This window comes from Podarcis filfolensis, assembly GCF_964270895.1.
Source record: "Podarcis filfolensis genome assembly, chromosome: 3".
NCBI lineage: Eukaryota > Metazoa > Chordata > Lepidosauria > Squamata > Lacertidae > Podarcis > Podarcis filfolensis.
This window is the reverse complement of record NC_139606.1, coordinates 22,667,874-22,695,736: the sequence shown is the minus strand read 5'-3', so window position 1 is coordinate 22,695,736 and position 27,863 is coordinate 22,667,874. Positions and strand designations below refer to the sequence as shown.

The 27,863-nt window shown below is 43.2% G+C and overlaps 1 protein-coding gene and 1 long non-coding RNA gene across 3 annotated transcripts; one reads left to right on the top strand and one right to left on the bottom strand.

Moving 5' to 3' along the window:
* Window positions 1–341: 341 nt before the first annotated feature.
* On the bottom strand, window positions 342–27,863 carry UBXN2A (UBX domain protein 2A). Of its 2 annotated transcripts, XM_083607439.1 has the most exons (7): window positions 27,781–27,863; window positions 18,968–19,018; window positions 13,367–13,505; window positions 11,974–12,087; window positions 10,613–10,746; window positions 7,865–8,023; window positions 5,081–6,316 (listed from the first exon to the last, which is right to left on the bottom strand). In XM_083607439.1, exons 2-7 carry the CDS (start codon window positions 19,006–19,008, stop codon window positions 6,124–6,126), a joined length of 780 nt encoding a protein of 259 aa, XP_083463565.1. In that variant the 5' UTR covers window positions 19,009–19,018; window positions 27,781–27,863; the 3' UTR covers window positions 5,081–6,123. The 2 variants fall into 2 exon arrangements, with proteins under 2 accessions (XP_083463566.1, XP_083463565.1); XM_083607440.1 differs by lacking the exons at window positions 18,968–19,018; window positions 27,781–27,863 and having other exon boundaries at window positions 342–6,316; window positions 13,363–13,458.
* On the top strand, window positions 5,305–19,137 carry LOC310759806. Its single transcript, XR_014546508.1, has 2 exons — window positions 5,305–5,446; window positions 18,525–19,137. It is a non-coding gene; the product is annotated as an uncharacterized lncRNA (long non-coding RNA).

Here is a 27,863-nt window from a genome sequence, read left to right as displayed (position 1 = left end):
TCCCAACATATGAACGACTTGCATATAAATGCAGACTTGCCATGGACAAATTCAACAACATTTGGAATCCATTCTTACAAATACTGTAATAAGTTAAGATCTGGTTAAGTACAGTAACAATTGTAAAGTATAGAGTTTGGGGTCCCCCCCTTTACTTTCCCTTCTACACGGGTGCTCTTTCTTTTTCTCTCTTTTATTTACATCTCACCATGTTTAGTGCACATATAATTATGTACTTTTAACTTTCAATAAAGATGTCTGGTAATTTTTTATTTTGTTTAAAGACGTATCAAATTTTAAGCCATGTGTGAATTACAAGGACAAAATATAGCCAAAGACAATTCAGGCTTGAAACAGTGCTTTTAATTGTATTCATTTCACCACCCCCTCAGAAAAAACCAACTACCCTACAATTTTTATAAATACAAATAGTTCTACAAATAGCCCCCTATTAATATTGTGCCTCATCTTTCCAGTTCGGTACTGTGCTGAAAATATGTTTCAAAGTAAAATCTTTGTATTGTGCTTAAAATCATAACAAATGAAGAGTTTAAACTGCATCCAGTCCAAAAATTGCAGCTGCAACCTAAGCACACACCAGCTCCTTCTGAGAAGCTTGCTTCGGTTATGGCATGCATAGTGATTGCGCTGTGAGTCCTGCGTCTGTAGAATCCCATTTTTCAGTCTTCAACTCTCTGGATATCACAGTTCTCTCTGGCTGCAAGCCTCTACACGCTTACCTGGGAGCAAGTCCCGTTGAACTCATTGAACTTACTTTGGAAACAACATGTATGAGAGAGCACTGCACATCGCTATTTCTATGGTGATCTGAACAAATGGGTCTGTAAACGGGTTGGGGCTAACCATGGTTGACACAGCTAACCACAGTTGCCTCCAAAATGGAAAGGTGGTAGGAGAGTAACACCTGCAGGATTGTGTTTGCCTGCTTTTCAGCTCAGCAAGTTAAAGCAATCCTTATGTCTCCTACCACTTTTTAAGAACTGTAACAGGAAGGTTATTGCCTATGCCAAGTCATTTTCCAGCAATTTTAAGAAATGCACTAATTAATTTGCTTTATCATCTAAGATTGAATGCCCAGCTTCTTGAAACAACACTGCTCATCTCTTATTACCAGGCCATTTTGACTTTGCTGCATATTATGATATTAAGGCACTAAGTTCAAACAAGTATTATTATACTGGAACACTATGAAACAGATACTGTATATGTGATTTTCAACATACTGTTTATAAAGTTGATGTTGTTACTGGATTGGGTGTCCTACAGTTCAACGCATAGCTACGTAAAGGTATGCATATTAATTAACGTCAACAATTTGGTATCAATACATAACTTTTTTCAGGGGAAAATACCATCTGGTTCTTTTAATACTTCAAAAAAGCAAATCCTTCTCGCATGAAGAAAAAACAATATTAGCAGGCACTTGCTTTCTGTGGATCTACGGTAAACAAGACACAACAATCACTTGCTTTGAGAAATATATACAGCATTCCGTGTAGCAAAGAACAGAGAACACTATCCAGATTTTCTAATCACTAAAGCAATTAGTAGATTGGATAATTCTATATATTGTTCCATGCTTCACTAACAAAATATGCTGTTTCTACGAACAGTACAAGTGCATCATAGTAAACATACAAAAAGATTGAATATATAACTTTGTGCATGTGTGTTTGTATGTGTGTATACACACAAACACACATACTATATATCAGGAGGGCCCATGAACACACTTGCAGACATCCTGGGCATCACACACTCTGCAACTTATACTATTGGCTACAATAGAATACTTCTTTCAAGCCTAATTTCAATGGGAGAGGGTAAGGGGAGAAGAACTGAAGGGCTCCATAGGTACTTTTGTACCCACTGCACCGGCAAATATAAATGTGTACACACACATGCCAGCATATTTCTTTTTAGTGGTTTCGTGCAAATTTGGGTAAGCTTTTGTAATGAAAAACGAATGTCTCTGCGTGTATAAGGGCTGCTTAACACAAGATGAAATATTCCACATGGAAAAAGGAAAGTGTGAAAGTCTTGTGCAAGGTTCCATCAGGTATAATGAGCAGACATGTCTATTTCACTGAGAGAGCATACCGATTGGAAGTCCCCATTAATTCACTCCAGTAAAACACATTTCCATTTTTATACAGAGAAGGTAACTGAGAAACTGTCAGAAATGCGATTTCTCCTATTTGTTCTTTGATTTTCTTTCAAAAGTGCAGGCAAATACAGTCAATACCGTTTAAAAGAAAATAAGCACTTTCAAAGAGAGATTTCTCTTAGAGATGGTGTTGACAATAACACTTAATGTCCATTAGTTACGGCTCTGTTATGTTTGATCTTTTTTAAAAACATATATATAGAAAAAACATTATTGGGGTATGTGTTTAAATAAATAAATAAAAACCAGTTTAATGTTCCAAGAGGCTTTCAAACCTGAAGGCAATATAAATCTACATTCATGGCATTTAGAGCATTCCAGGTTAGCTTTCCTGAAATGAGCTAAAAATTTAAGTACTCATCTCCCTGTACAAACTCCATGTTGGCTATGGTAATCAGATCAAACCTTGTTCTATTTCCTTATTACAGAAAAAATGACTAAGAGCAGAGTTTAGTCAGCCGAATAATCTGGAATGACTCACCTAGTGAAGTCAGAAAATGTGCACACCTGATAATGTTCTGGTTTTAGTAAAAATGGTATACAAATATCTCAAATAATATTATAATATATTAATAATAATAATACCATTTAAATGCTCCAGATATTTGGAGTCGGGGAAGGGAGATCCTTTGAGGCTAAGGCATGGTTAAATTGCAGAGTGACCTTGTGAATGCATCCTAAAGTTTGGAGTACTAAACTGCAGTATCAAGTGAAAATTAAAAGATCTCTTCTTGCATGCACAACAGAACTTCTCCTGCCTTTCCTACCCCTCTATCAGCCACCAACATCTGCTGTGAAACCTCTTCTACACAGCTGGATTCAGCAGAACATGAAGAACTTCTGCATGGGACAATTACACAGGTCATTCTCCTCACTCTTATTTAGAGTTTTTATAAGCCACTGGGAAAGACATATGCAATTGGCCCTTGCATACGTTGCCATTATGATGTGGCGTCTGGCTACATCATTTTTGAAATGCATGAATCTGTTCTGAGCTATGGCTTAACGAAACTGCACTCTTTTTCTCCAGCAAACAGAGGACTTCCCTGTCAATTCCTCTGCTCAGTGGTATCAGTGTGAGACTACTGCACTAGGCTCCTTCTCTTGGTCATCAGGCAGAAGCCATTTTTCACCAAGCCCAATATTCAGGATGACACCTCAGCTGTAAGAAAACTTCCACCGCAGCTGACAATAAATCATCAACCCAACAGTATTAACATCAGCAGAACTTTAACAGGTGAAAAATACAGTACAGTATATAGGCCTTCATGGATCTAAAACAGAGTTGCATGGAGAACAAAAAAATAAAATAACTGTACCCAACAGTCATGAGGGGGAACTGTATGTCTGAAGAACCCTTTGACAGGTGGACTGCCCCACCAAGAATGGCAACTCACAGATAAGGCTGTTTCCCATCCTCTAGTAGTATCTGTGTGCGACAGTCTTAACAACTAGGATGCAGATAAGCAGCGCCCCCAAAATGTGATTGCCACCTGTTTCTGACAAACATTCCTATAACTAGAAGATGAGAACTAACGTCCTCGTTGTTCAGTGCCCTTCCTGCCACAGAGTGGGATGGGGATAAAAGCTGCTATTTTTGGAAATCAGGCAAATTCATCTTATAAAGATACATAAGCCTAAAAAAACCCGAAAACACCTTAAAACTCTCCTCTGCTTCCGAATACGTCTGGTTGTATCTGCACTGTGGGCAGGCAGGTGAAGGTGAAGGTGAAGGTGAAGGTGAAGGTGAAGAAGAAGAAGAAGGAGGAGGAGGAGGAGGAGGAGGAGGAGGAGGAGGAGGAGGAGGAGGAGGAGGAGTTTGGATTTGATATCCCGCTTTATCACTACCTGAAGGAGTCTCAAAGCGGCTAACATTCTCCTTTTCCCTTCCTCCCCCACAACAAACACTCTGTGAGGTGAGTGAGGCTGAGAGACTTCAGAGAAGTGTGACTGGCCCAAAGTCACCCAGCAGCTGCATGTGGAGGAGCGGAGACGCGAACCCGGTTCCCCAGATTACGAGTCTATCGCTCTTAACCACTACACCACACTGGCTCTGGTGAGATGCCATGGCTTGACTAGGACTAACATGGCTCTTTGTTTCCCACACCTGTCTTCTTCAATGACCATTCCACCGGCTCATGAAGCAGCTGTGAAGAATTAATACCTGAATTTCTCTCTATCTCCTTACCATAGGGCAGAGGTTTTCAACCTTTCTGAGTCCGTGGCGCCCTTGACCAACTACATTCTTTCTGTGGCACCCCTGTGGGGCTCAGGAGCCCAGTTATGTCACCCCTTGCCTGCAGAGCTGTCAGCCTCTCACCCTTTTTCGAACACCTTCCCTTGTGGAGGGTTCCCTCAGCCTTCTCTCCTCTCCCTTTGGGAGTCCTCTGGGCAGCTGCTGCTGTCATCCCTGGTCTCTGAGCTGCCCCCCCCTGCCCCAAAGAGAGGTGCCTCTTCACATTGACCCATGGGACTTGTTTGTCCCCCTTGCATGCTTACTCTGAGGCCACTTCAGCTCCTGGCAACCAGCACCCCCTGGACCAGCCCCAGAGGCAACATTTGCCTGGGGAGTTTGTAGCCAGGGCTGCTGCAACAAACAGCTGTGCTAGCCTTTGGGTGGCAGAGATGCGAGAGGGCATAAAAGCAGGGAGGGAAGGAAAGAGGGGCAGAGGCCAGTGTTGCCCGTGGCACCGCTGACTATCATTCAAGGTAATTAATTATTTAATTAAATAATAATAATAATAATAATAATAATAATAATAATAATAATGATGATGATGATGTTTCCTCCAGAGGAGGGGTGTAATCCAGCAACACCTGCATTCTAACTCTTAAAAAGCAACATGCTCAGATAAGCCCATGCCAAATACATCTGATGGTTTTAAGACAAGCTTCAAGGTGAAAACATGTTCCTTTTATTCAGTGAGACTATTCAGTTGTGACATGGTACGATCTCACAATGAGAACGTACCATTTCATAATGCATGTGTGATTAGTTGTGGGAAAGTGCCCACAAAGCTTCCTGACCTGTGGCAAACTTACAGCTGAACTTTTGAATTAATACTTCTCAAGACAATTGGTTGTTCATCTCATATACATACTTCCATCTCACTAGCTAAAACTACCATCCCAAGCACATGAGTGCAGAAGTTCTACTGATATCAGTGGAGTTCAGTTTCAAATAAATTTTTCAAGACTGAGCATAATGTATGGATCTAATGGCACAAAATGAGATTAAGGCTGCAGTCCTACACTCACGTAAGTGTAAGCCCTGCAGAACTTTTACTTCTGAGTGGAGATGTATAGGATCGCATTTTAAGACATGAATCGGCAGATACGTTTTCAAGGGAGGCAGCAACTACTTCAGAATTTAGAAACTACTGCCTCAGATGTTAAAATTAGTTTTACCTTTAAATGTTAAATATTAGCCTCCCATAAATTCTGCACTGTGGCACTGAGGAAACAATAAAGCATATTGGGTTATAGCAGAAAGCAAGAATAGTATCAACCGGCAGTACCTTTGAAAAGCAAGGTGCATTTTTTTTCCAGTTTGTAACTAAAAATGCGAACAAAAGCCTAGGCATTTCTCTAAAATGCCCCTTTGCAAGACTATCACAGCTATCTAGCTGACAAAACACACAGCTTAAGATGGCTGGCCTGGTGAATTATTGCCCATTATATTCTACTTAGGTTGATAAATAGAAAAAGAGAATGCACTGGAGTCAGTACAGCACATGCTATATGACTTTTCCAACAAGCGCTGCAGATGTTATACACCACACCACAAATATTGCTATTGATTTCTTTTTGGGGTTACATACACCTCCTGGGCTTTGGTAAAACAAACCCAGCCGAGCAACTGTTTGGTGGGTACCATCTGCTTCTTCTCCAAGACTCCACCGCTAAGGTATCTTAGGCAATCTTCAGAAAGGATGCTAGGACAAACTCTGAAAAGGCTCGCCATTTTTTTTAAGTCTCTGAACAACAACAGCATTTTTTAAATTAGCCTCCTCTAAGGTGAGAGATTCATTCAGCAGCTCGTGAAAAGGAAGCGAGGTGGTCAGTGTGAAAGGACTTCTCCCTTGATGTCCTTGGTAATTTGCTATGAAGTCTCTGACGTGCCATATTCTAGGAAGAAAAGCAAATATATATATTTTTAAGTCTGTGGGTGGTATTCAATGAAGTTTTACTCATCAAGTTGACATATTAAAATTAACAAGCACGAAAAAGTCTGTAAATTTCAACAGGTCTACAATGGTAAAACCAAGCTGTATACCACCGTTATTTTGAAGCATTTAGGGTACAAATACAGTAAGGAAAGGGTGGTTCAGGGAAACAAGTTTTTGACAGAACACTTACATTGCCCAGTGAGTGGCACGTCCACTCAGAATCTGGTTTGTGTCGACTCAGCCTCCTTCACCGCTAGGTTAAGTGTGCAAAATGTTTATGAGAATAAATTCATTAAACATTTGCCAGTTGGTTCAATTGAAGAGAGAAGCTCTGATCTTTGGCAATTCTCATAAACTATCCAAACTGGTATGTAAACAGCTTAGAGTTTTCTTCTTTTTTCTTCTTCTTCTTCACTTTATAAATTTTGTAAAATAAATAAATAAAATATCCAAATGAACTAAGCTGCATACTGATGGATTTACTGTAGAGCTGCTAGTGTCGCTGAGAATATGCCCATCCATTAATAGCAAGAAAGATAATCCTTTATCATACTCAAATCTATAGATTGCCCTTCCCATATAAACCAAATATTGCCACTGCTTTATGCACAACAATCCTATAGGAAATGTAATAACGTGTTTAACCTAAGGTAGACAAAGTGCTTTTCTTTAGAGCCTCTTCAAACTTTCAAATAGGCTGATCCTACACATGTTTATTCAGAAATCATTCCCAGTAGGTTCAACAGGACTCTCTACATATGCATGCACAGAACTTCATACCAAAGTAACTAAACCTGAGAAATAATAGGAACAGGAGACAAGGGGGATGTTTTGTTCTGTCTGCAGTAGAGAAGAGAATTCTGTCCATCCAGAATTTTCATTGTTAATAAACATATGTCTTCTGGTATAAAGCATGCTTGCAATCAGGGATATCTGTTCATATAGTACCTCCTTCCTTATCCTGCAATACTTGTAAGATGACAATAGAGGGTGTTCTGGTGATCTGAACAAAATGATGAAATGATGATGGCAAGGCAAAGCACTGTTAGTCCATATGTGAAACTATGTAAAAACAAGTTCTTGGTGTTATGAAACCAAGAAAGCAGGGTTTACAACACTGGATGTAACCCGAACATTGAAAAATATATGATTCTAAGCTGTCACAAATCCAAAGACTTTGTGCTAACTGGCCAGTGCAAAACAAAACAAAACAAAACAAAAACAATACTACAAATTTTCATTTTGAAAATGATCATGTTTGGGACTTAAGAAAAATGGTATTAAGTCAAAACTAAATGTCTGGTCTCGATGACTTCATTCTGAAAACCCAGATAGGTCTGAGATTCTTTCCATGGAATTCTTTCCATGTTACAATCTCTTCCTCTGTAAGCCTATATGAACATTTCCCTGGGAGTCCTGTTGAACTCAACAGAGTTTAATTCTAAATAGACATGTACAGGATTGCATTGCACTTGTAAGGGTGTGCGTTAATACGATCGGTTCTTACCTATGAGAAATATTAAAGTTTTGTACTATCCTTGTTCCATCTGCTAGCCAGATCTGGATACTAGTAATGGGTTCTGAATGATTTAATACCACTGTTGGTTTTCTCTTTTCAATTTCTTCTACATCTCTTTTTACTTTAGAAATTATTCTTGGTGTGGCACTGCAAAGTAAAAGAAAACAACATGAACACAAACAAGGTAATATCACCTCTCCAAGAAGGGTCAGGCCACACACTGGCTAGTCTTATTTTCTGATGACTTCAAAATGCTTCTAAAGGCTAGATAGCTTTAATCCCGTCAACACCAAATAGATGAAACAATAGCATTTTCACTACATCCTTAAAGGATGTTTAAATTAAAAGCAGACAGAATTTTTCAATCTATTAGGTAACGTTAAAAATAGTGCATTTGAGGCTGGCAGAATAACTCAAGAATAAGCATGTAAAAGCTGCTATCTCATTAAAATCACTGTTCTGCTTTTAAGATAGTAGGCACTCTACTATTCCAGTTCCCTCTTCAAGGGAGCAGTGATTTATAATTTGTCTCTTTGTGGCTTTATTGTTTGAAATAGATTCTCATTCTACCTTGCCATGGACTTTATTTGTATTTTTACTGGAAAGCCAGAGATATCACTATTTTAAATCAATCAATCATAATATACACAAGAAATTTGAATGGCAAAATTATGCATGAGAAAAAAACAATTTCTAGAAAATAGAATAAGCTCTATCAATCGATAAGATTTTGTCTACCCATCAACACCTCACAAAACTTTGAAATCAGGGAGAACTTGCGTATTTTTTTGATAACCCCTTCCAATAAAAGGAGCACACTTGGGTCTGTGCCATTGTCAAGTACAGAACGGCTCCCAGAAGTAGCATTTTAACATTGCAACCTTCCTTCATCACCATACAAACTTCATTTTTAATGGAAAGCATGGGACAGGTTCGCACATGTATGGTGGAGCCAACCTGTAATGGCAGAGGACTATTTCCTAATCAGAAGTAGAGATTATTTTGGCCGGCATCTCCTCTCCCACTATAGGTCACACCTGCGACATATTTACAATGGGACACAGTCCCACCCAATGGATCAGCATAAGGGATTCCCCCCTACAAGTGACCTGGTCTGGATAGTGTTCAATATCTCCCAACAACAATGGCTAGTCAGATAAACTGGTCGGTTAACACGGCTAATTAAATATTGTCAGAACAGCAGGACCGATTAGGCATCCTAATGAACTCTTGCCCTGCATTGTTGAAAGGGAATTTGCACAGTGGTGATTGATAAAGGAGCTGTTCCGTTGCTACGGTTGTTGCTATAGCAGTTTCTACATTTACTGTTCTTTTTGGCGTCAATCCTGTACTCACTTTACTGGGAATATGCCTCATTGGACTCGCTTCTGAATAGATGTTTAGAATTAGACAGTTAACATCATTACTAATGATTTGTTAGTTGCTGGTGAGGTAGAACCAGGCAGAGGGCCTTCTCAGTAGTGGTGCCCACCCTGTGGAATGCCCTCCCATCAGATGTCAAGGGAATAAACAACTACAGTGGTACCTCTAGTTATGAACTTAATTCGTTCCGGAGGTCTGTTCTTAACCTGAAACTGTTCTCAACTAGAGGCGTGCTTTCGCTAATGGGGCCTCTTGCTGCCGCCGCGCCGCCAGCACATGATTTCCGTTCTCAACCTGGGGCAAAGTTCTCAACTCGAGGTAACTCTTCCAGGTTAGTGGAGTTTGTAACCTGAAGCGTTTGTAACCTGAGGCGTTTGTAACTCAAGGTACCACTGTATCTGACTTTTAGAAGATATCTGAAGGCAGCCGTGTTTAGGGAAGTTTTTAACGTTGGTTCTTTTATTGCTGTCAGGGAACTGCCATCGGAGCCAGAGGCGGAGGGAAGGCTCCAGAGGGATGCCGGAGAGGGTCCCAGCAGGCAGAGAGGCAGCCCATCTGCTGGGGAAGGAAATCAGCGTAACACCAGTGGAGAAGGGGGGCAGATGGGGGAATCGGAGAGGAGGCTCCAGGACTCTTCACCAGAGACCAGCGGAGAGAGCACGGGTGCTCCGCTGCCCACACCCTCCCTGCGCAGAAGACTTCCGCGCAGGGAGAGTAGGAGGAGACTTGGCGTCAAAGAACTTCTTTGCTGGAAGAAGTTCAAGAAACGCCCACTGACGGATTCTGCCAGCGACTGAAACAGCCACGAAATGAAGGGCTGTCCAGACAGAAAGGGTTCAACCAGGTAACCTAGCCAGGAGTGGCGGCAACTTACGCACGAGCAACCCATATAACCATTACAATTGCGTTTTTAATATTCTGTTGGGAGCTGCCCAGAGTGGCTGGGGAAACCCAGACAGATAGGTGAGGTATAAGTTGTTGTTGTTGTTGTTGTTGTTGTTGTTGTTGTTGTTGTTGTTGTTGTTGTTGTTGTTGGTACTACTACTACTACTACTACCCTGTGCTAGTCTAAGCCAACTGCAGCAGTAGCCACCGTAAGAGGGCTAGGTCTTAAAGCAAGTTGCCTATCTCTCTTTTACAAGTTATAATCAAAATCCTGAGAGGCAGGCTAAACCTATGAAAAAACCCTGTTGATATTGTAATCCTATGCATGTCTACTCTGAAGTAAGCCCCGCTGAGTGCTCCCAGAAAAGTGAGTATTGGATTGCAGTCTCAAAGAAGGAAGCAAGAGCAACAACCTTAATTATTTCCCCAAACCATTTTTTAGTTTTAGAGAAATACCAGGCTCTTCACCTTCCTAATCTGTAGCCTTGTCCAGAGAAAGGATGGAACGGTGGCTTCCTCAAAGCATACACCTCGTTCTTCTTATCGTCTACCTTAATGTCCACCTCTTCTTTATCACAAATCTTCTGCAACTCAAGAGGCAGCTCCCTGTAAAATAAACATAGAAAAAGTTCCTATGCGTGTGGAAAATGATATTTTAAAGATTTTAGTTGAAAGGAAAAATGATAGCCACTGTTATAGGAATTCTAGGGTCTCAAATATAGAATAGATGTTGATAATTGCACAAGGTAAACACACATACATAAGTAAGTATATAAACCACGTCTAAAATAGTACAGGAGAGCAATCCAAAAGCCATCTTCGCTCTCCTAAGGAAACTAAATATTTCTTCTGCCTCCTTAATCTCCCTTGCCTGAGAACAGATAGCAATCAGGGGAAGTTCCTGAAAGGATTCCTCTCTTATATCTTTGAACCCCTTTTGTATTAATTGTCATTGTTTGCTCTGCACTGAGGGATGTCTGACCAGCATCCTGATTGTCTAATCAAATGCTGATGTTTTGTGTAAATTGTGTCTGGAATTATGTGAAACTTGCTAAATCCTCAGGAGTATCACATCTAGGCCTGCCTGAGCCACAGTAACACCACCTTACGTGTGATGGAATTTCTGACCCTTTGTAGAGGGGATGACCTCCGTGCCAAAATGCAAACCCTTAAAAGAGATGTTTCTTCTTGGTTCTGGGTCTCTCTTGCCTCCTTGCTAGGAGGGAGGGAACTCAGAAAAATAAAGATCTGCCTTGCTTTCACAGCATCCTGCCTCCAACAATTCTTCTCTGACTGACCGATCATGGACTTAGGGGATTCAATCCCTTGGGGAGTTGGGCAGCAAAAGCCAACCACCCCTATTTTTCTTTATCACCACAATTACGTACGAGCAACAACATAGGCCATGGTTTATGGCAAACAAGGGCTCGTGGTTTGCCCCCTTCAGACAAACTATGAGCTATAATCATGGCTTATTCTTGGGTTCACAGTTCACAGTCTGTCTGGAGCAAGCCCAGGTTCATACATTACACTAATCCTGGAGTGGGGAACTGTCCAGGCACAAAGCAGGCATTCTCAGAGTTCAATCACATATTTCAACAAGGCAAAAACATCCATGGGGGCTGTGAAGGCGGGACAGTGAATGGCATGAGGGTGCACATGGCTGGGGAGAGGGTGCACATGGCTGGGGAGGTGGTATGGTCTAGGAAAAATCCCAAGGGCCAAATCTGGAAAGTTGCATTTGCCTCCCAGGCCTCCTCATCTCTATGCTAAGCCAGAGCAGAAACAAAGCTGTGCTTGTGCAATTTGGCTCAACATACAAAGCTGACTTGCCCTTTTTTAATCGAGTCCAAGAAACGCTTGTTTGCAACATCTGTGTAGCTTCGGAGCTCACCATCATTCACCGTGAACCCATTTTTCCATAATTTAATTGTTGTATCAACCTGCAAAGCAAAATAAAGTCAAATGAACATTATGTCACAACAAGCAAGCAGCAGGTGCATAAAACATATCCAAATAAAACAGAGGAAAGCGGCATAGGAAACAGCCTTATGCCAAGTCATTCATTGGCCCACCAGCTCAGGGTTTATTTACAAGGACTGGGCAGTGACTCCCCAGGGATTCAGACAGGGCCCTTTCCCACCCCTTCCCAGAGATACCAGGAATTGCACTGGGGAACATTTGTATGCAGAACATTTGCTCAGCTATTGGCTTTGCAACAACTGAACCTAGACCAATCTATGTGAGTGCTGTCACCAACAAGGAATGAGTTGGTTTTTAGTATGCACTGAGTCTAGAAAATCATACCAGAACATCTGGATCCGCAGATTTGGAAAATAAAGGGCATGGATATGGGGACACACACATATATATTCCACCCCCCCTTCCTTATCTTTGTTGCTTGCATTCTGGGTGGGTGGTAGATTTCAAGGGGTGGGGGGGTCCTCTGGAGAGAACAGTTTAGCTGTCTCTTAGTGCAGACTCAAGGGACGCGGGTGGCGCTGTGGGTTAAACCAGAGCCTAGGGCTTGCCGATCAGAAGGTCGGCGGTTCGAATCCCCGCAGTGGGGTGAGCTCCCGTTGCTCAGTCCCTGCTCCTACCAATCTAGCAGTTCGAAAGCACACAGTGCAAGTAGATAAATAGGTACCACTCTGGCGGGAAGGTAAATGGCATTTCCGTGTGCTGCTCTGGTTCGCCAGAAGCGGCTTAGTCATGCTGGCCACATGACCCGGAAGCTGTACACTGGCTCTCTTGGCCAGTAAAGCAAGATGAGCGCCACAACTCCAGAGTCGTCCCCGACTGGACCTAACAGTCAGGAGTCCCTTTGCAGTCAGGAGTCATTGAGACTGACCTTCCACAGCCACTGCTGCGCTGAACCAGGATTTGGCAGCAATAGCAGCAGATATGTTCTATCCTTATGATAATACTTTATCCTCTTGCTAATTATGCTGTTTTAAATGTGCATTTTATATTTGACTTCCCATTAATTATGTTGCTTTGAATGTATACTTGAATTTGTTCAGTACAGAATAATGTTTTATTCTGGATGGTTTTATTTGATATTTTAATGTAGGTTGTAAAGCCACTTTGATTCCCCCCCCTTAAAATTATAATGCGGCATAGAAATGAAATTAAGAAGAAGAAAAAGACAGCTTGTAGCACTGCATACGTTAAAAGAAAAACCTTAAACAAAATTGTACACAACAACTTAAACTCACATACTCTATTTTTAACTTGAGACTGTTGCGTGCATACAGCTCCGAATTTCTGTGCTTCTTCAAAAAGGTCATCAATAAAAAGATCACAGCCTTTCTGGTCTGCACCATCATGAATTTGGTCATCAGTTCTAGGTTTGCAAGCCCTGCAAAAAAAAAAAAAAAAAGGAAAAGAGGGAAAAATGGAAGGTGCATATGAAACACATTGCTTGACTTAAACCACATGTCTATTGGCCTGTCAGTTATGTTAAATCTGAACCAAACATTCTTGTAAGCATTCCAGAAAATTATGACTGTGCACCTTGTCCTAAATACTGCGCAGTAAGATAGGAGTATCATAGATCAGGCCAGCCATAGAACAGGAGGCTCACAAATCCCTAAACACCAGCAACAGCTGGTTATATATTTTTTGAAAGTATCTTCCGCTTAACAAGGCAGCCTCAGTAACGTACCTGGAATCAGAAAAACCACTTCCATCCTCCAAATCAGATGAGGTAGCTAACTTTTGGCACTTGCACTCTATAATGCCCTGCTGTGTAATACAAGTCTCCTTGCATTCTATAATGTCCCAGTTCAGATTTATAATTTTTGTTCTCAAAGCAAACTTAGTGGTGTTTCTGGTTATATTTCAACCCAGCTACCAAGTGTCACGTATAAGGCCAAATTTGGTGGGGTGGGGTGTGCAGTGGGGGAATTCATATGCAAAAGGAGTGTGTACCTGTCCACGGGCTGCTTCCAAGTTAGCACCAGATTTAATGTGGCCTGGCAATTGGCTCATTTTGATATGAACAATCTAGATGTGCTTCACGTTCCTTTGTTAACTGTAAGTGTAGCTATCCTGGTGCATCGACTCTCAGGTCACTGTGGCAGTCACTTGCAGTAAGACAAGAGGACTAAATAGGTGTCATTTTAATGGGCCCTAGTTTATTATCTCTTTATGTTTTCGAATGCAAGCCACCTTGAGTTTCTTTGAAAATCAAGCGGAGTGTATATGTTATATATGAGGAGGGCAGGACTGTTAACATGTGGTCCGTAAGATCCTGCCTTGCTGCAGATTATACTAGACAATTCTCCAACCTTTCTCAACTTCTCGTGTTTCAGTCTGCAGATTTATCTCCAGCTCCTTCTCTCTTATTTATAAAATATGGTCCCTGGTCTTTAGTCGAAAAATACTCTTTGGGTGACAACATTAGCAAGTAGAGATATCCTCCACAGTCAACTATCTAGTAACACTGTGTTATGTTGTTGTTGTTGTTTAGTCGTTTAGTCGTGTCCGACTCTTCGTGACCCCATGGACCAGAGCACACCTTTAGCTTAAGAACAGACCTAAACTAAGCATTACTGAAGGGTAGTCATTGTGTTTATATGTAATATATATGTGCACATTTTTTAAAACAACAACAAACCTGGAGCACATTTAATTATTGATCTTAATAATTCTAAATAATTAAAGAACTTAAGATGGTAATACAATATGCATGTCTGAAGTGGTCCATTTATACTTTATGCATAAACAAAGATCCACAATGCAAAAGCGAGTTAGACATTATACTGATTAACAGCTCTATGGATAATTTACTTTACAGTGCAATCTTATGTGTGTTTATTCAGAAGTTTGTTCCACTATGTTCAATGGGGCTGTAACAAACCCCTATATTCTGATGCAGACCTATAGAGTATCTGGGATTCAGAAGTGCTCCAGAGGAAACGGTGTTTTGGATTTTGTGTCCAATACGTTTTCTCAGTTTCAAATGGTTTTTTCTTCTCCTTAGGCAGAAAATAGAGTGAAGCCCCTTCTCTTTCTCCCTCTTCCAAAATAAACTTTTTATAGAATGACATTTGGTTAAATTGGTTTTTAAAAAATAATAATCTCAGCTTGACTGAGGCTTCCCAAACCTGCATGGTTTTTTTTTGCAAGGAGTCACCAGAAAAAAAGCAGCCACTGCCAATGAGTCTCTGCAGCTGCCCTTGCTTGCATGTCCTGCCTGGCCTGCTCCTTTGGCTCCTTGTCAAAAGAGCATTTTCCTCCTGGGGTGGATTTTGAACCCTTGCCCCAGGAGGTCTTTGCACTCTCTCTGCAGACCCCCTGCCTTGGGAGCTCTGTGTGTGCCACATTGTGTAGGCCAGCCTTTCTCAACCTTGGGTCCCCAGATGTTTTTGGCCTACAACTCCCATCATCCCTAGCAAGCAAGGCCAGAGCTCAGGGATGATGGGAGTTGTAGTCCAACAACATCTGGGGACCCAAGATTGAGAAACACTGGTGTAGGCTCTCCTACCTCCCATTTCTGTATTGGGTTCACAGAACAGCGGCTAGGAGGGCCACGGGTAGATTCCCACTGGGAATGCTGTGGCATTGTATGTTCTGTGTGTTGTGATGGAGGAGGCAGGCTGGGGGCATGCTCCTATCACTGTGACTGTTGTTTAGTTAAAAAGGGCCAATTATTATTATTATTATTATTATTATTATTATTATTATTATTCTGCCCTTGAAGCTGACCCAGAAATTCCAGCGGGTGCAGAATGCCACAGCGAGGCTCTTTATGGGGTCCTTGCTGCAGGATCACATTCATCCAGTGCTTTACCAACTGCACTGGCTCCCAGTGGAGTACAGGATCAGGTTTAAGGTGCTGGTTTTGACCTTTAAAGTCCTATGCAGCCTAGGACCCACATACCTATGGGACAGCCTCTCTTGGTATGCCCACGGAGGACCTTAAGGTCCACAAATGACAACATTTTGGAGGTCCCAAGTCGCAAGGTGGTTAGAATGGTCTCAACTAGGGCCAGGGCCTTTTCAGTACTGGCCCCGACTTGGTGGAAAGCTCTGTCACAAGAGACTAGGGCCCTGCGGAATTTGACATCTTTTTGCAGGGCCTGCAAGACAGAGCTGTTCTGCCTGGCCTTTGGTTTGGACTCAGTCTGACCCTTATGTTTCCCTCCCCTTATGGTTTTGATCTATGGGCTACTTTTAAAATGAGGCTGCATTTTAAATTGCATTTTAACCTGTATTTTAAATTGGTTCCCCCCCTATTATGTTTTTACTGTAATTTTACTGGTGTTAGCCGCCCTGAGCTTGGCTCTGACTGGGGAGGGCGGGGTATAAATAAAATAATAATAATAATAATAAGAATAAGAATAAGAATAAGAAGAAGAAGAAGAAGAATTTTAAGGGAAAGGAAAGGGAAAGAAGCCCTATGCGGTGGTGTATCCAGCTAAATAGTTCCACTAGTTCAATGACTTCCGTGCACCACCCCTAAATATTTTCTGGGATTTCCTCCCACTCTTTGAAGCAGATTTAGGGGTTGTGCAGAGAGAGAGGTGAGGGCAGAGAACATATATTATTCAGCTCCAAGTCCAACTATGCAACTGGATACCACCCATGATCTTTCACATTTACTTGCAAACATATACAAGCAATTACACAAAACATTTAAGAGAGCATTTAACGCTCCTAAAATATGCTGTATAGGTACAAGTGCTGGGTGCGTGGGTGAGGGTGGGGTGGGAAAACCCATTCATCTGCTCCACAAACAAAAGCTGTTTTGGAAGGGAAATGTTGCTTTTGCAAAGCAAAAGATCAGAAGAGAGCAGCTTTCTTCTTTAACAGCAAGCTTACCTCGGCACTTTATTATAAAGGAGAAGGCTTAATAACGTGGCATGACAGAAGCCATAACGCTCCCTTCAGCCTGCAGCTGCAGCAGCTGTGTCCTTCAAGAGGAGAGGAAACCGTGAACAGGAAGCAAACTAGCCTGACAAAGCATTTAAGGCTCTGCAGGACAAAGGATTTTTAGAACACGCAATGTAGTGATTAAGGCCTTGTTCCAGCCAGGGCAGGTTGAGACTAACACTACTAGCAGCCTGTCTCACAAATTTAGATGTCATCGTATGGGCAGAGTAGCCAAATCATTCAAATGCCAGTGTTTCCCTAGAATCTAGATATATTTACATCAGTGGGCCGATCAGATGGACAGAACCTCTAGGCCTTCTTGCGTCACGCCTGGATCTGTCCACTAGTCCCCAAGCACATCCCCAAATTCAGGTGTTGCGGTCAAATCTTACTCAGAGTAAGCCTACTGAAATTAATGGACCTAACTTAATTTCAATGGGTCTGCTGCTCTCAGGGGGGCTTAGTTGGATACCACCAGTGCTTTTTTCTGGGGGGATGCAGGGGTACGCATACCCCTAAACATTTTGTGAATCTTCGTACCTTTGTCCATTTACTGTATTTATTTTTCCCGATTTGAACTATAAAACGGTATTCTCTTGAGTCAAAATGACAGTACCCCTAAACATTTTTTAAAGAAAAAAAGCACTGGATACCACCCTTCAGCTTTCATTGAGGCACCCAATCTCTTCCCTGCAACAATTCCCCTCTCCCTCTTATTCTGTACACAAGCTCCTTCCTTAACAGAAAACCCCTCTCGCCTAGTCTTCCATGGTAATTATTGTGCCGTCCGTTCCCAAGTTCTCTATGCTATGGTTCATTCCTGCATGGGCTGGATCTTCAGTTCCCAGTTCTTATGAGTTGCTGCCACTGGTTAGGGGATGTCCTGAAGCAGAGGACCTTATGCATTATATCTTGCGCTGCCCCTTATATAATGAAGCAAGAGAAAGATTTTTAGCACCTATAATGACCAGGTCCCCTGGCCAGAACCCCTCTGACATGATTTTATATCTCCTCGCAGACACAGATAAGCATGTGACCTGGCGTGTAGCACTCTTTGCAACTGCCACTAGGAAAATTAGAGCAAATTATATAGCCAAGGTAGCCACCAACTGTAAAGGAGATGAATTTATTTGACCCTATCTACATCAAGCTATATTCTATCTTTATCACCAAACTCCAAATATAATTGCACATTGTATTAATTAGCATTATTTTTTAATATATTAGTGGCCATGTGATAATTTTAGCTTATAAATGTTATTGTTTAATGTCTTAACTTGTATATTAAGGTACTATTATAGCTCTGTTTAGAGTAGGTAATGTCTTGATAATATAAATGTTTTAAGTTTTTTGTATCAATCCAGTATATTTTCTTTTAATTGTTGAATGATTCTGTGTACACTGCGGCAGTAAAACTATGTGCAATGAAACTGACTGACTGCTCCCACTTGTGGAAGGTTGGGTAAAGTTAATTGATATTCATCCCTCCTTCCCTCAAAAGCCCTACTGTAGATCTTCCATCCTGGAATAAAGACAGAGAGAGAGAGGAGAAGGGAGACTCCCCTATATGCCTTATGTATCTATGTCAGAATCTGTCTGGACTTTTGCCACCAGGGCAAAAAGCAACACTCCTCTGGAAGCACGGCACGGACCAAATCAATAACAATGCCTGGGTCAGGGCCACAGCCGCCAGACAATTATTCCCAAGAACAGCTGGCTTGATAGCAATTTGAAGCCCCCAGCGGATTTGTCCCTCAAAGTATGTGCCTCAAGAATCCGTTCCAACCTAAGCAATAATGGACCCCTAATTGCCCCACGGGTCGCATCTCGACTCCATTACCAAAGGCTTATCTATTAATAAAAAATCAGTTTCGTTGTAAGACCGTATTTAAAAGGCATGAGATCACAAACGGCAAAAATGCAACGTAACCGAAAAATACCCACCATTCTTGTTTCAAAGTTTCAGACTTGTTGACTTCTTGCATTGTGCTGCACCTAGCATTGGGGAGACAGAGAGAGAAATCAATAAAAGCCAAGCAACGCAGATTTTCTAGACTGAGTAAGACTTTGGAACCATTGAAGTAATTTGTTTGAAATACAGATTGCTTTTCCCACGAAGGTCTCCGATTCTTATGTACCGTAATTTGACAGATGTTGACTTTAAAAAAGAACAGGAAGACACTTATGGGTCCATGCACTGGCACTACTCTGATAGTTAACAAACCACCAAGTTCATTATTAATGTCAATCGTCCCTCCAAAAAACATTCCCAACCATAGCTGGGCATGTGAGGGACTGGAACACAAATGGGTACATGGTGTTCTTTTAGGACTTGTGGAAATTGGGTAGGGGGCAGAAGAGGGTGCCAGGCAACTTGCTCCCAATAAAACCAATAATAGCATTAGATCCCACACAATGCACATACCATAAAAGGGAGGCTTGCCTGACTGGCAAATCCCAGTAAACTCCCACTTTGCACTCAGGTAAGAAGCGATATGATTACCACACGTTTGGTTCATTGACACTGTTAGACAACTGTGACTAGAGACAAAAATTCCCCAAAATATGTTCCAATGGAAAACATATATATTGCTCCACCCAATAAAATGGTTTCCCTCGGCAGTGGCTCCCACCCTGTGGGACACCATCCCTTCAGATGTCAAGGAAATAAACAACTACAATGGTACCTTGGTTCTCGAATTTAATCCGTTCCAGGAATCTGTTTGACTCCCGAAACTGTTTGAAAACCAAGACATGGCTTCCGATTGGCTGCAGGAGTTTCCTGCAGTCAAGTGGAAGCTGTGTCGGATGTTCGGCTTCCGAAAAACGTTCGCAAACAGGAACACTTACTTCCATGTTTGCGGCTTTCGGGAGCCGTTTTGTCCGGGAGCCAAGCCGTTTGAGACTAAGGTACTGTACCACTGTATCTGACTTTTAGAAGATATCTGAAGGCAGCCCTGTTTAGGGAAGTTTTTAATGTTTGGTGTTTTATCGTGCTTTTACTATTCTGCTGGGAGCTGCCCAGAGCGGCTGGGGAAACCCAGCCAGATGAGTGGGGTATAAATGATAAAATTATTATTATTATTATTTATCATCATCATCATCATCATCCCTGACAAATGAATCTCAGTCGAGCAACTGGGCATATAGAAAGAGAAATAAGAAGACGGTTGCTATGATTCTTGCATTGCAGAGGGTTGGACTTGATGACCTTTGGATTCCCTTCCAATGCTACAATTCTATGACCAAGAGTGTAGGGAGTGAAGTGTGCACAAAGTCAACTCTCTCACATACTGCTTAACACAACCGTTCCTTTTTCAAGTGCAAACCACTGAGTGCCATTACAGTGGTACCTCGGGTTACATACGCTTCAGGTTACAGACTCCGCTAACCCAGAAATAGTACCTCGGGTTAAGAACTTTGCTTCAGGATGAGAACAGAAATTGCGTGGCAGCAGCGGGAGGCCCCATTAGCTAAAGTGGTGCTTCAGGTTAAGAACAGACCTCCGGAACGAATTAAGTACGTAACCAGAGGTACCACTGTATTAATGTGCATCCCCCCCCCTCCCTGCAAGTATCCATCCACTACTCATAAATATCCTCTAATTCAGGGGTCAACAGTGTCTCCAACGCCGATTGTGTGGCGGGCCGGAGAGCGTGTGCCCATACGCTATTTCCGGCGCACTTCCAGGTCGGAGGGGCACCATAAATAGCTTGTGCGCATGTGCGTGGGCCCCCTCCAACCCGGATGTGCACTGGAAATAACACTTGCGCATGCGTACAAGCTATTTCTGGTGCTCCTCCAACCCGGAAGTCGGCAGCCGCACAGCGCAGCGCCGGTAAGAGTGGGCAGCGGGCAGCGCTGCAGGCTGGATAAACGAGTCCCTTGGGACTTATCCAGCCCACGGGCCTTAGTTTGGGGACCCCTGATGTAACTGATGCCCTATGCATATGAGAAGCATGGATCCGCAAAGAGACCAAGAAGTAAAAGTAGTGAGTTGCCAACCACACAGCCGTGATATTGCTGTACTATCAGTGTCATCCTCTGTGCAAGTGTGTCTTGTCTGAGGTTGACACTATGATGAATAGAATAACTGCTCCTGTCTTTCTTGCTCTTTGAACATTAATATGTGTTAAGTTGCTGTCGCACAAGGATAGGCCATCAATTAGAGTCTGTCTGTGTAGCCAGCTGCAACAGCAGAACCAGCAGATTGGAATTGGCACTGTGTCCTTATATGTGACAGATTATTTAAAATCATTGTGCCAAGCTACATGGTATATAGGAGGTGTGTGGCTAGAACTCTCTTTTAAATGAAACATACCATGGGTGGTTGCTGATTTGACCAAGAGGAAGGGAATGTTTCACTCCCCGGTCCAGTTTTCTCAATCAAAGCTGCCATCACCCCTCAAAGATTCTGTAGGTAAAACAATACATCTCCACTCATGGCAAACATATGGAATAAATCACCATCATCATAATATTGATAAAGGTATTTTATAACTTATAGGTGGGAAATGGTAGCAAGCACCAAAAAGCACAATAAAAAGAATGAAACATCCATTAAAATATACATGGAGAAAGAACCCCGATATTGTCAGCTCCCTGTGGCTCCATTTCATTAAAAAAGAAAACATTGGGGCATCCAACAACAGATCTTCCACATGGTACTTTGGCCCACTGAAAATTTAATACCTTGGTAGCATGAGAGTCCACAATGGCATTACTTACAACAGTGGAAACCATGTCCTGTGCCACCACAGCTGAAGTCTAATTTACCAACTGTTTCCCTGCCAACATGGAATGGCTGGCATAGGTGTGTGTTTGCCCCAGTGGTTATGCCCATGGACAAGGGGGCTACTGTCTCTTCTAGCAATGTACTTCCACAAAGAAGCAACACTTGCATGTAGCTCCTAGGTACAACACTAGAATTTATCACCCATGTGCCTTCTTACACCATTGTCCGGAGCACACACTGTGGTGCTTGTGTGGCAGTAGGCTTGGGGCGTATATTTCATCAATGGTCTTTTCTGTCTTTCCAGGCAGAAAAAAGCTACAATACAACACAGAGACCGCAGGATATCCCTTGTACATATAACTGCAAACACAGAAATAACAGTGTAACCCAAACAAGAAAGTATGGCACCTCTCCAAAATATGCAGGGACCATGCCAGAAATAGCTTACATCTTCATCTGATCGGTATTCATACGGCCAGGAAGAAAATTCTTGGTTATCCATAATTATAAGAGAAATCTGCTGCTGGGCCCATAAACGAACGGGAGCTTGCTGTGCTTTCCAGAACATTTTGCCCAAGGCGTGGGAAGCCAGGAGAGCTTAAGAAGCGGCTGCACTTCAAATTTCACAAATTAACAGCAGCAAGCTAAACACACGCACAATAGCTAATCAGAATACTGTTTGTGTTCTGGAATCATGTAGGCTGGAAGGGTGCTGTGCAGAAATTAACCCAAATCAGGTCAAAGGAAACTGGTAACTGCTTGCATGTACAGTCATCTTGAGGGACTGGGAAACAGAATTCCCATCTATCTCCCTAGCCCAATCCATATGTGTTTTCATGGCACCAACAGGCAATGTAATGCAGCTAGACTTGGTTCTCCTAGCCCAGAATGATCTGGAGCACTCTTCTAGATAAGCCACTGGCAGATGTAACACCCACAAGTCGACCAGCAGCTTCCTAGATAGCAAGAAGGAATTCTATTCCTTGGGATGGCTCTGTCGCTGCGAAGTGTGAAATACATCCTTATTCTAAATCTAATCAGTTCAGCAAAGAAGATGCGCAGAAGAATTAGGGCAGGCGCCCCCAAACTCGGCCTTCCAGCTGTTTTGGGACTACAATTCCCATCATCCCTGACCACTGGTCCTGTTGGTTAGGGATGATGGGAGTTGTAGTCCCAAAACAGTTGGAGGGCTGAGTTTGGGGATGCCCAGATTAGGGTAAAATTCAGAGAAGGCCCACATGGGAAAGAAAGAGCAGGATTTCCACCTGCTAAAAACAGTGCCACTACTAGTAGGCATAGCATTTTGGCCAGTTTGGTACCAGTGGGAGTCCCACTGCCACCAAGGCTACCGGTAATTGCAACGTGGGGAAGCAGATTTTTGTTGAAATCCAAGCTGGGGAGGTAAGGGTTAAGCCTCTCCATCCTATGTGCTGTGGTCCCAGTGAAAATCAGCCCCATGCTTAGTATTAAACAGCAAAAATCAGAAGAAATTGCTAAAGACAAATGCCTGGTTTGGCCCTTTGGCAAACACACCATGTTTGCTTTTCCCTACTTCTTTGAAAACTAAGCACTTTTTATTAAAAGAGCCTGGAACACAAGACTTTATTTTTTTTTAAGTAGAAAATAATATTCTGAATTAACAGAAGCCATTTTAAAAAAATAGACTTACAACTTTGGGCGTTCTCTTCCCTTTTCTCCCCCCCCCTTCCATTTCCTTCTCACTACAATTACCGGTAGATTCATCCATCCAAATTTATATTTGTTGTTTTGCTGCTAGGATTCTTAGCAGCAGTTCAGAGTCATGCCATCAGCACTGCAACACCAGCCAGTTCCCCTCTTAAAGGCACACCTGTCAATAAACCTGGGTATTGAACAACCCTACTAGATAACTGAGCAAAACATTTCAATTTTCAAAATAATCACGTTCAAGCATAACACCTTCACCAGGTTAGCTACCGATAGTGGAAGCCCGAGTACTGAGATGGCAAACTTTATTTCTGACATTACCCCTAATATGCTCAATCTGAAACACGTCAGGATTTGACGCTTGCTCTCTAAGAATTTTGATACTTACTTAACAGCACAATTCTGAAGGCACATAGACACACTGCCTTAAGTAGGGCTGACCCGCTAGTAAGACTGACGACCTAAGAGTGCTAGCCTATACTTGACTACCTATATTTGTCTACTTAAAAGTAAGCCTCATTAAAATCAATCAGACTTATTGCGAGGTAAGGATTGCAGTCTTAACTGGCTTTTATAGATCATACTTGATGGTATGGGATAAATCCTTTTGGCTCTTTCTCTACTTTTACAGTGAAATATTTAAATTAGAAAATGTCATTTTATTCAGCATTTATTTCAGCAATTCATCATCTCTCCCCCCCCCCTTCTGCAGGTGGGGCTTGAGGTAGAGACTGGCTTACCTAGCCTACTTCCCAAAATCATAGCAGACTCCAGATCTGAACTGGGATCTTCCCGATTCATAGCTCAAGTTTCTGAGCTACAGCATTACATCCAATCAGCTTTACCATCAGCAGGTACTGACAGATCTTCCAGGTGTCAACAAAAACAAATTATTACAGAACGTGCTTCCATGGGCCAACGTCAACATTTATAGACAGATGAAATGAATTAAGTAGTACAAAGAGAAGTCTCTTCCCCACCCCCACCGCCATGCATTTGTTTTTCTAACAAAGTGAGGCAAAAAAGTCAAGCGATAGAGCACAAATATATGCAAATCAAATGTGTGCACGATCAACCTTTCTGCAGAATTTTCTCTAGCGATTTCCAGCACCTGCGGCAACCAATTTGTACAGTCAAATTTGCTGAATTCCAGTTTGGTAGCATCACATTGAAGTCTTCCTTTGAAACTTATTTTTTGGTTTAAGAATATCCTGTTGCTGGGATGAGGAACCTGCAGGTCTCCAGGTGTTGCTGGACTCCAACCCCCATCTGCTCCAAGCAGCATGGACAACGGAACGGTCAAAGATCCATGACTGTCTTAGAGAGAATGTCTCAGAAGACTTAAATGCTCTCCTACTGGCTTCTAGGTATCAGCATTTATTGTCTAATTTGAGTCCATTTAACCTCTTCTACAAAGGATGACCTGCAGCCTATAGGGCATCCTCCAGAAGCTATAGAGTGCAATTCCCATCACCCCTGGAGAATCTTGGAAGGGACCGATGGGAGCTGCAAGCCAGCAACATCCACAACAGCACTATGTGGCCTGTCAACAGGAGGGAACATTAGCGGAGAATGGCCTGCATCCATGAGCGTAGCCTTGGCTACACCCATGCCCTGGATCACAGATGAACCAACTCCCAACGGCATGGCTGGTGTTGTGTGGTTCCCCAAGAGTGTTGCGCAGCAGATAATGTGTTTTAAACAGCATATAAATCAGGCATGGCCAGACTTGGCCCTCCAGCTGTTTTGGGACTACATTTCCCATCATTCCTGACCACTGGTCCTGTTAGCTAGGGATGATGGGAGTTGTAGTCCCAAAACAGCTGGAGGGCCAAGTTTGGCCATGCCAAAAAGGAAACAATAATACCCCCAGCAACTCATTGCATGGCTAGAATGCAGGCTATGGTGTGACCAAAGCATCATGCAGTTCCTGTATCTTGTCATGTTTGCAGCTACCCTGACAACGATGAATCATGGTGCAAAACAACAACAGAGAAGGGAAAAGCAGCAGGTTGTCATGTTTCCCTTATATGTCTTTCGCCACACATTTGCATTACTTCTCCATCTGTGCAAAGGCTCTCGGAAAATCCCACTGCCATGTCAACAATCCTGTTTCCAAGCTACACGAGAGAAATAGCTTTGCCACTAAGGTTGTTATCCAGCCACCCCCTTTAAAGATGTGGCTATATGAGCCTTCTGATAAAAGGCAGAAGGGACATGGGAACACGATACCAACTTCCATTTACCAATCTAACTTGTTAATGTCTACACACTAACTAGTAACAACTCCTTGGGGTTTCAGATAGGCGTCTTTTCCAGCCTTTCCTGGAGATATCAGGGCTTGATTCAGGAACCTTCTACATGCAAAGCCCATGCACTACAAAAGGAACCCCCAAACTCAGCCCTCCAGATGTTTTGGGACTACAACTCCCATCATCCCTACCTAAGAGGACCAGTGGTCAGGGATGATGGGAATTGTAGTCCCCAAACAGCTGGAGGGCTGAGTTTGGGGGTGCCTGCTCTACAACTACTGAATCATAGAATTGTTGAGTTGTAGGGGACCCCGCAGATCATCTAGTCCAACCCCCTTGCGATGCAGGAAACCTGCCCAAAGCCATCCCCAGGTGGGATCGAACCACCAACCTTCCGAGATGCAGCACTAGCAGGCTGTGACAATTTTAAAAATATAGTAAATACTACAACTAAACCGATTATCCTCAAAACAGCAGCACATTGTTATAGTAAAGGACAATGCTGCTGGTTGCCACCTCAAAAATTTTCATAGTAATATTTAGCATGGTGGCGCTGCGGGTTCAACCACAGAGCCTAGGACTTGCCGATCAATAGGTTGGCGGTTTGAATCCCCGTGACAGAGTGAGCTCCCGTTGCTCAGTCCCTGCTCCTGCCAACCTAGCAGTTCGAAAGCGGGAAGGCAAACAGTGTTTCCATGAGCTGCTCTGGTTCACCAGAAGCGGCTTAGTCATGCTGGCCACATGACCCCGAAGCTGTACGCCTGCTCCCTCAGCCAATAAAGCGAGATGAGCGCCGCAACCCCAGAGTCGGTCACGACTGGACCTAATGGTCAGGGGTCCCTTTACCTTTACCTATACATTTTAGTACTGCGACTGAACAAACCGCACACATAATTGCAATAACTCTTATCGGTAGGCTATATTGCCATCTGCATGGAAGAGGCAACTGAGAAGTTTTGAAGCAGCTGTTGTGACTGCTGCTGCTCCACTTCCAAGCGCCATTAACAGTGCTGGTTTTTATCTGAGACTACAACTCCCGTCATCCCTGACCACTAGTAATGCTGGCTGGAGCCAATGGCAGATGGAAACCGCCATCTGGAGGGCTCCACGCTGCTCTTAACATCTAGCTGAAAAATAAAAACTGACAGCGAAAAGGCCACAGATGCTTGAACTTTGCACCTAACAAGGAAGCGCAAACAAGACAGGATTATTGCTTTGTTTTTATTTTGAGGTTTTAATTTTTGGTTTTGTTCTGTGAACCGCCCTGAGACCTCCGGGTACAGGGCGGTATATAAATTCAATCAATAATATAAGTGAATGTGTAGAGTGCTATAAAACCTCCGAAAATGTTCAAAGCCAGGTGCATTTATACCCAGATCCGAAGTTTGGTGGCTGCAATCCTATTTATTATGCGCGCTTGGGAGTAAGCGCCACCCAACGCAAGGGGAACGACCTTTAAGCAGACGTAAGGCGAGGAGGATCGGACGCTACAACCAAAACACAATTACCGATCCACTGAACGGGGGCGAGGGGGCTTACTCGTGAGCAAACATGCTTCCGGACCTTCCTGTAAGGGTTTGTTTTTTGGGGGAGGGGGGCACTCGGGGAGAGAAACACAGCTCCTTGCATAACGCAGCAGACGCTATAAACTTTCTGGAACTTCAGACACCAAAACCTACAAACCCGACGGGGCGATCTCGGCGCAGCCCAAGCAGCCGCTCCATGGTCCCCGGCGCACATAAAGGACAGATCGCCGTCGGCCCGGTGGGTGCCCACCAAATGGCCCAAGTCTCTTCCCCCACCCCACCCCGGAAGCCAGAAGCCCTTACCCCTCCTCTCCGGTGGAATATCGACCCTTCCCGCCAGGAGAAAAGAGACGCGCCTTCCTTGCCTGCGCGCAACTTGGCCGAACCCCCGAAGTGCCAAGTCATGCTGTTGCCTCGGGATGCGCCAAGTCCCTGACCCCCGAGGGCACCGCCGGGAAGAATTCTCCGGAGCTCCGTAGGGGATGGAAACCCCCCCAAACCCGGTTGTTTCCTCCGCCGCCTGCCAGAGGCCCGCCATCCCTTCGCTCTGGCCCTTACCTGCCGCCCCCTCTGCGGGAGGAGAGCAGCCCGATCCCCGCCGAAGCGGCCGCCACGCTGCAATGTTTCCCTTCGATTGCGCT

Coding starts and splice junctions, on each gene's coding strand:
- UBXN2A (XM_083607439.1), bottom strand. CDS start 19,008: ATGCAAGAAGTCAACAAGTCTGAAACTTTGAAACAAGAATG. Junction 8,024..10,612: donor CAAGGCTACAGATTAGGAAG/GTGAAGAGCCTG, acceptor TTTACTTTGCAG/TGCCACACCAAGAATAATTT. Junction 6,317..7,864: donor AACTTTAATATTTCTCATAG/GTAAGAACCGAT, acceptor TTTTCTTCCTAG/AATATGGCACGTCAGAGACT.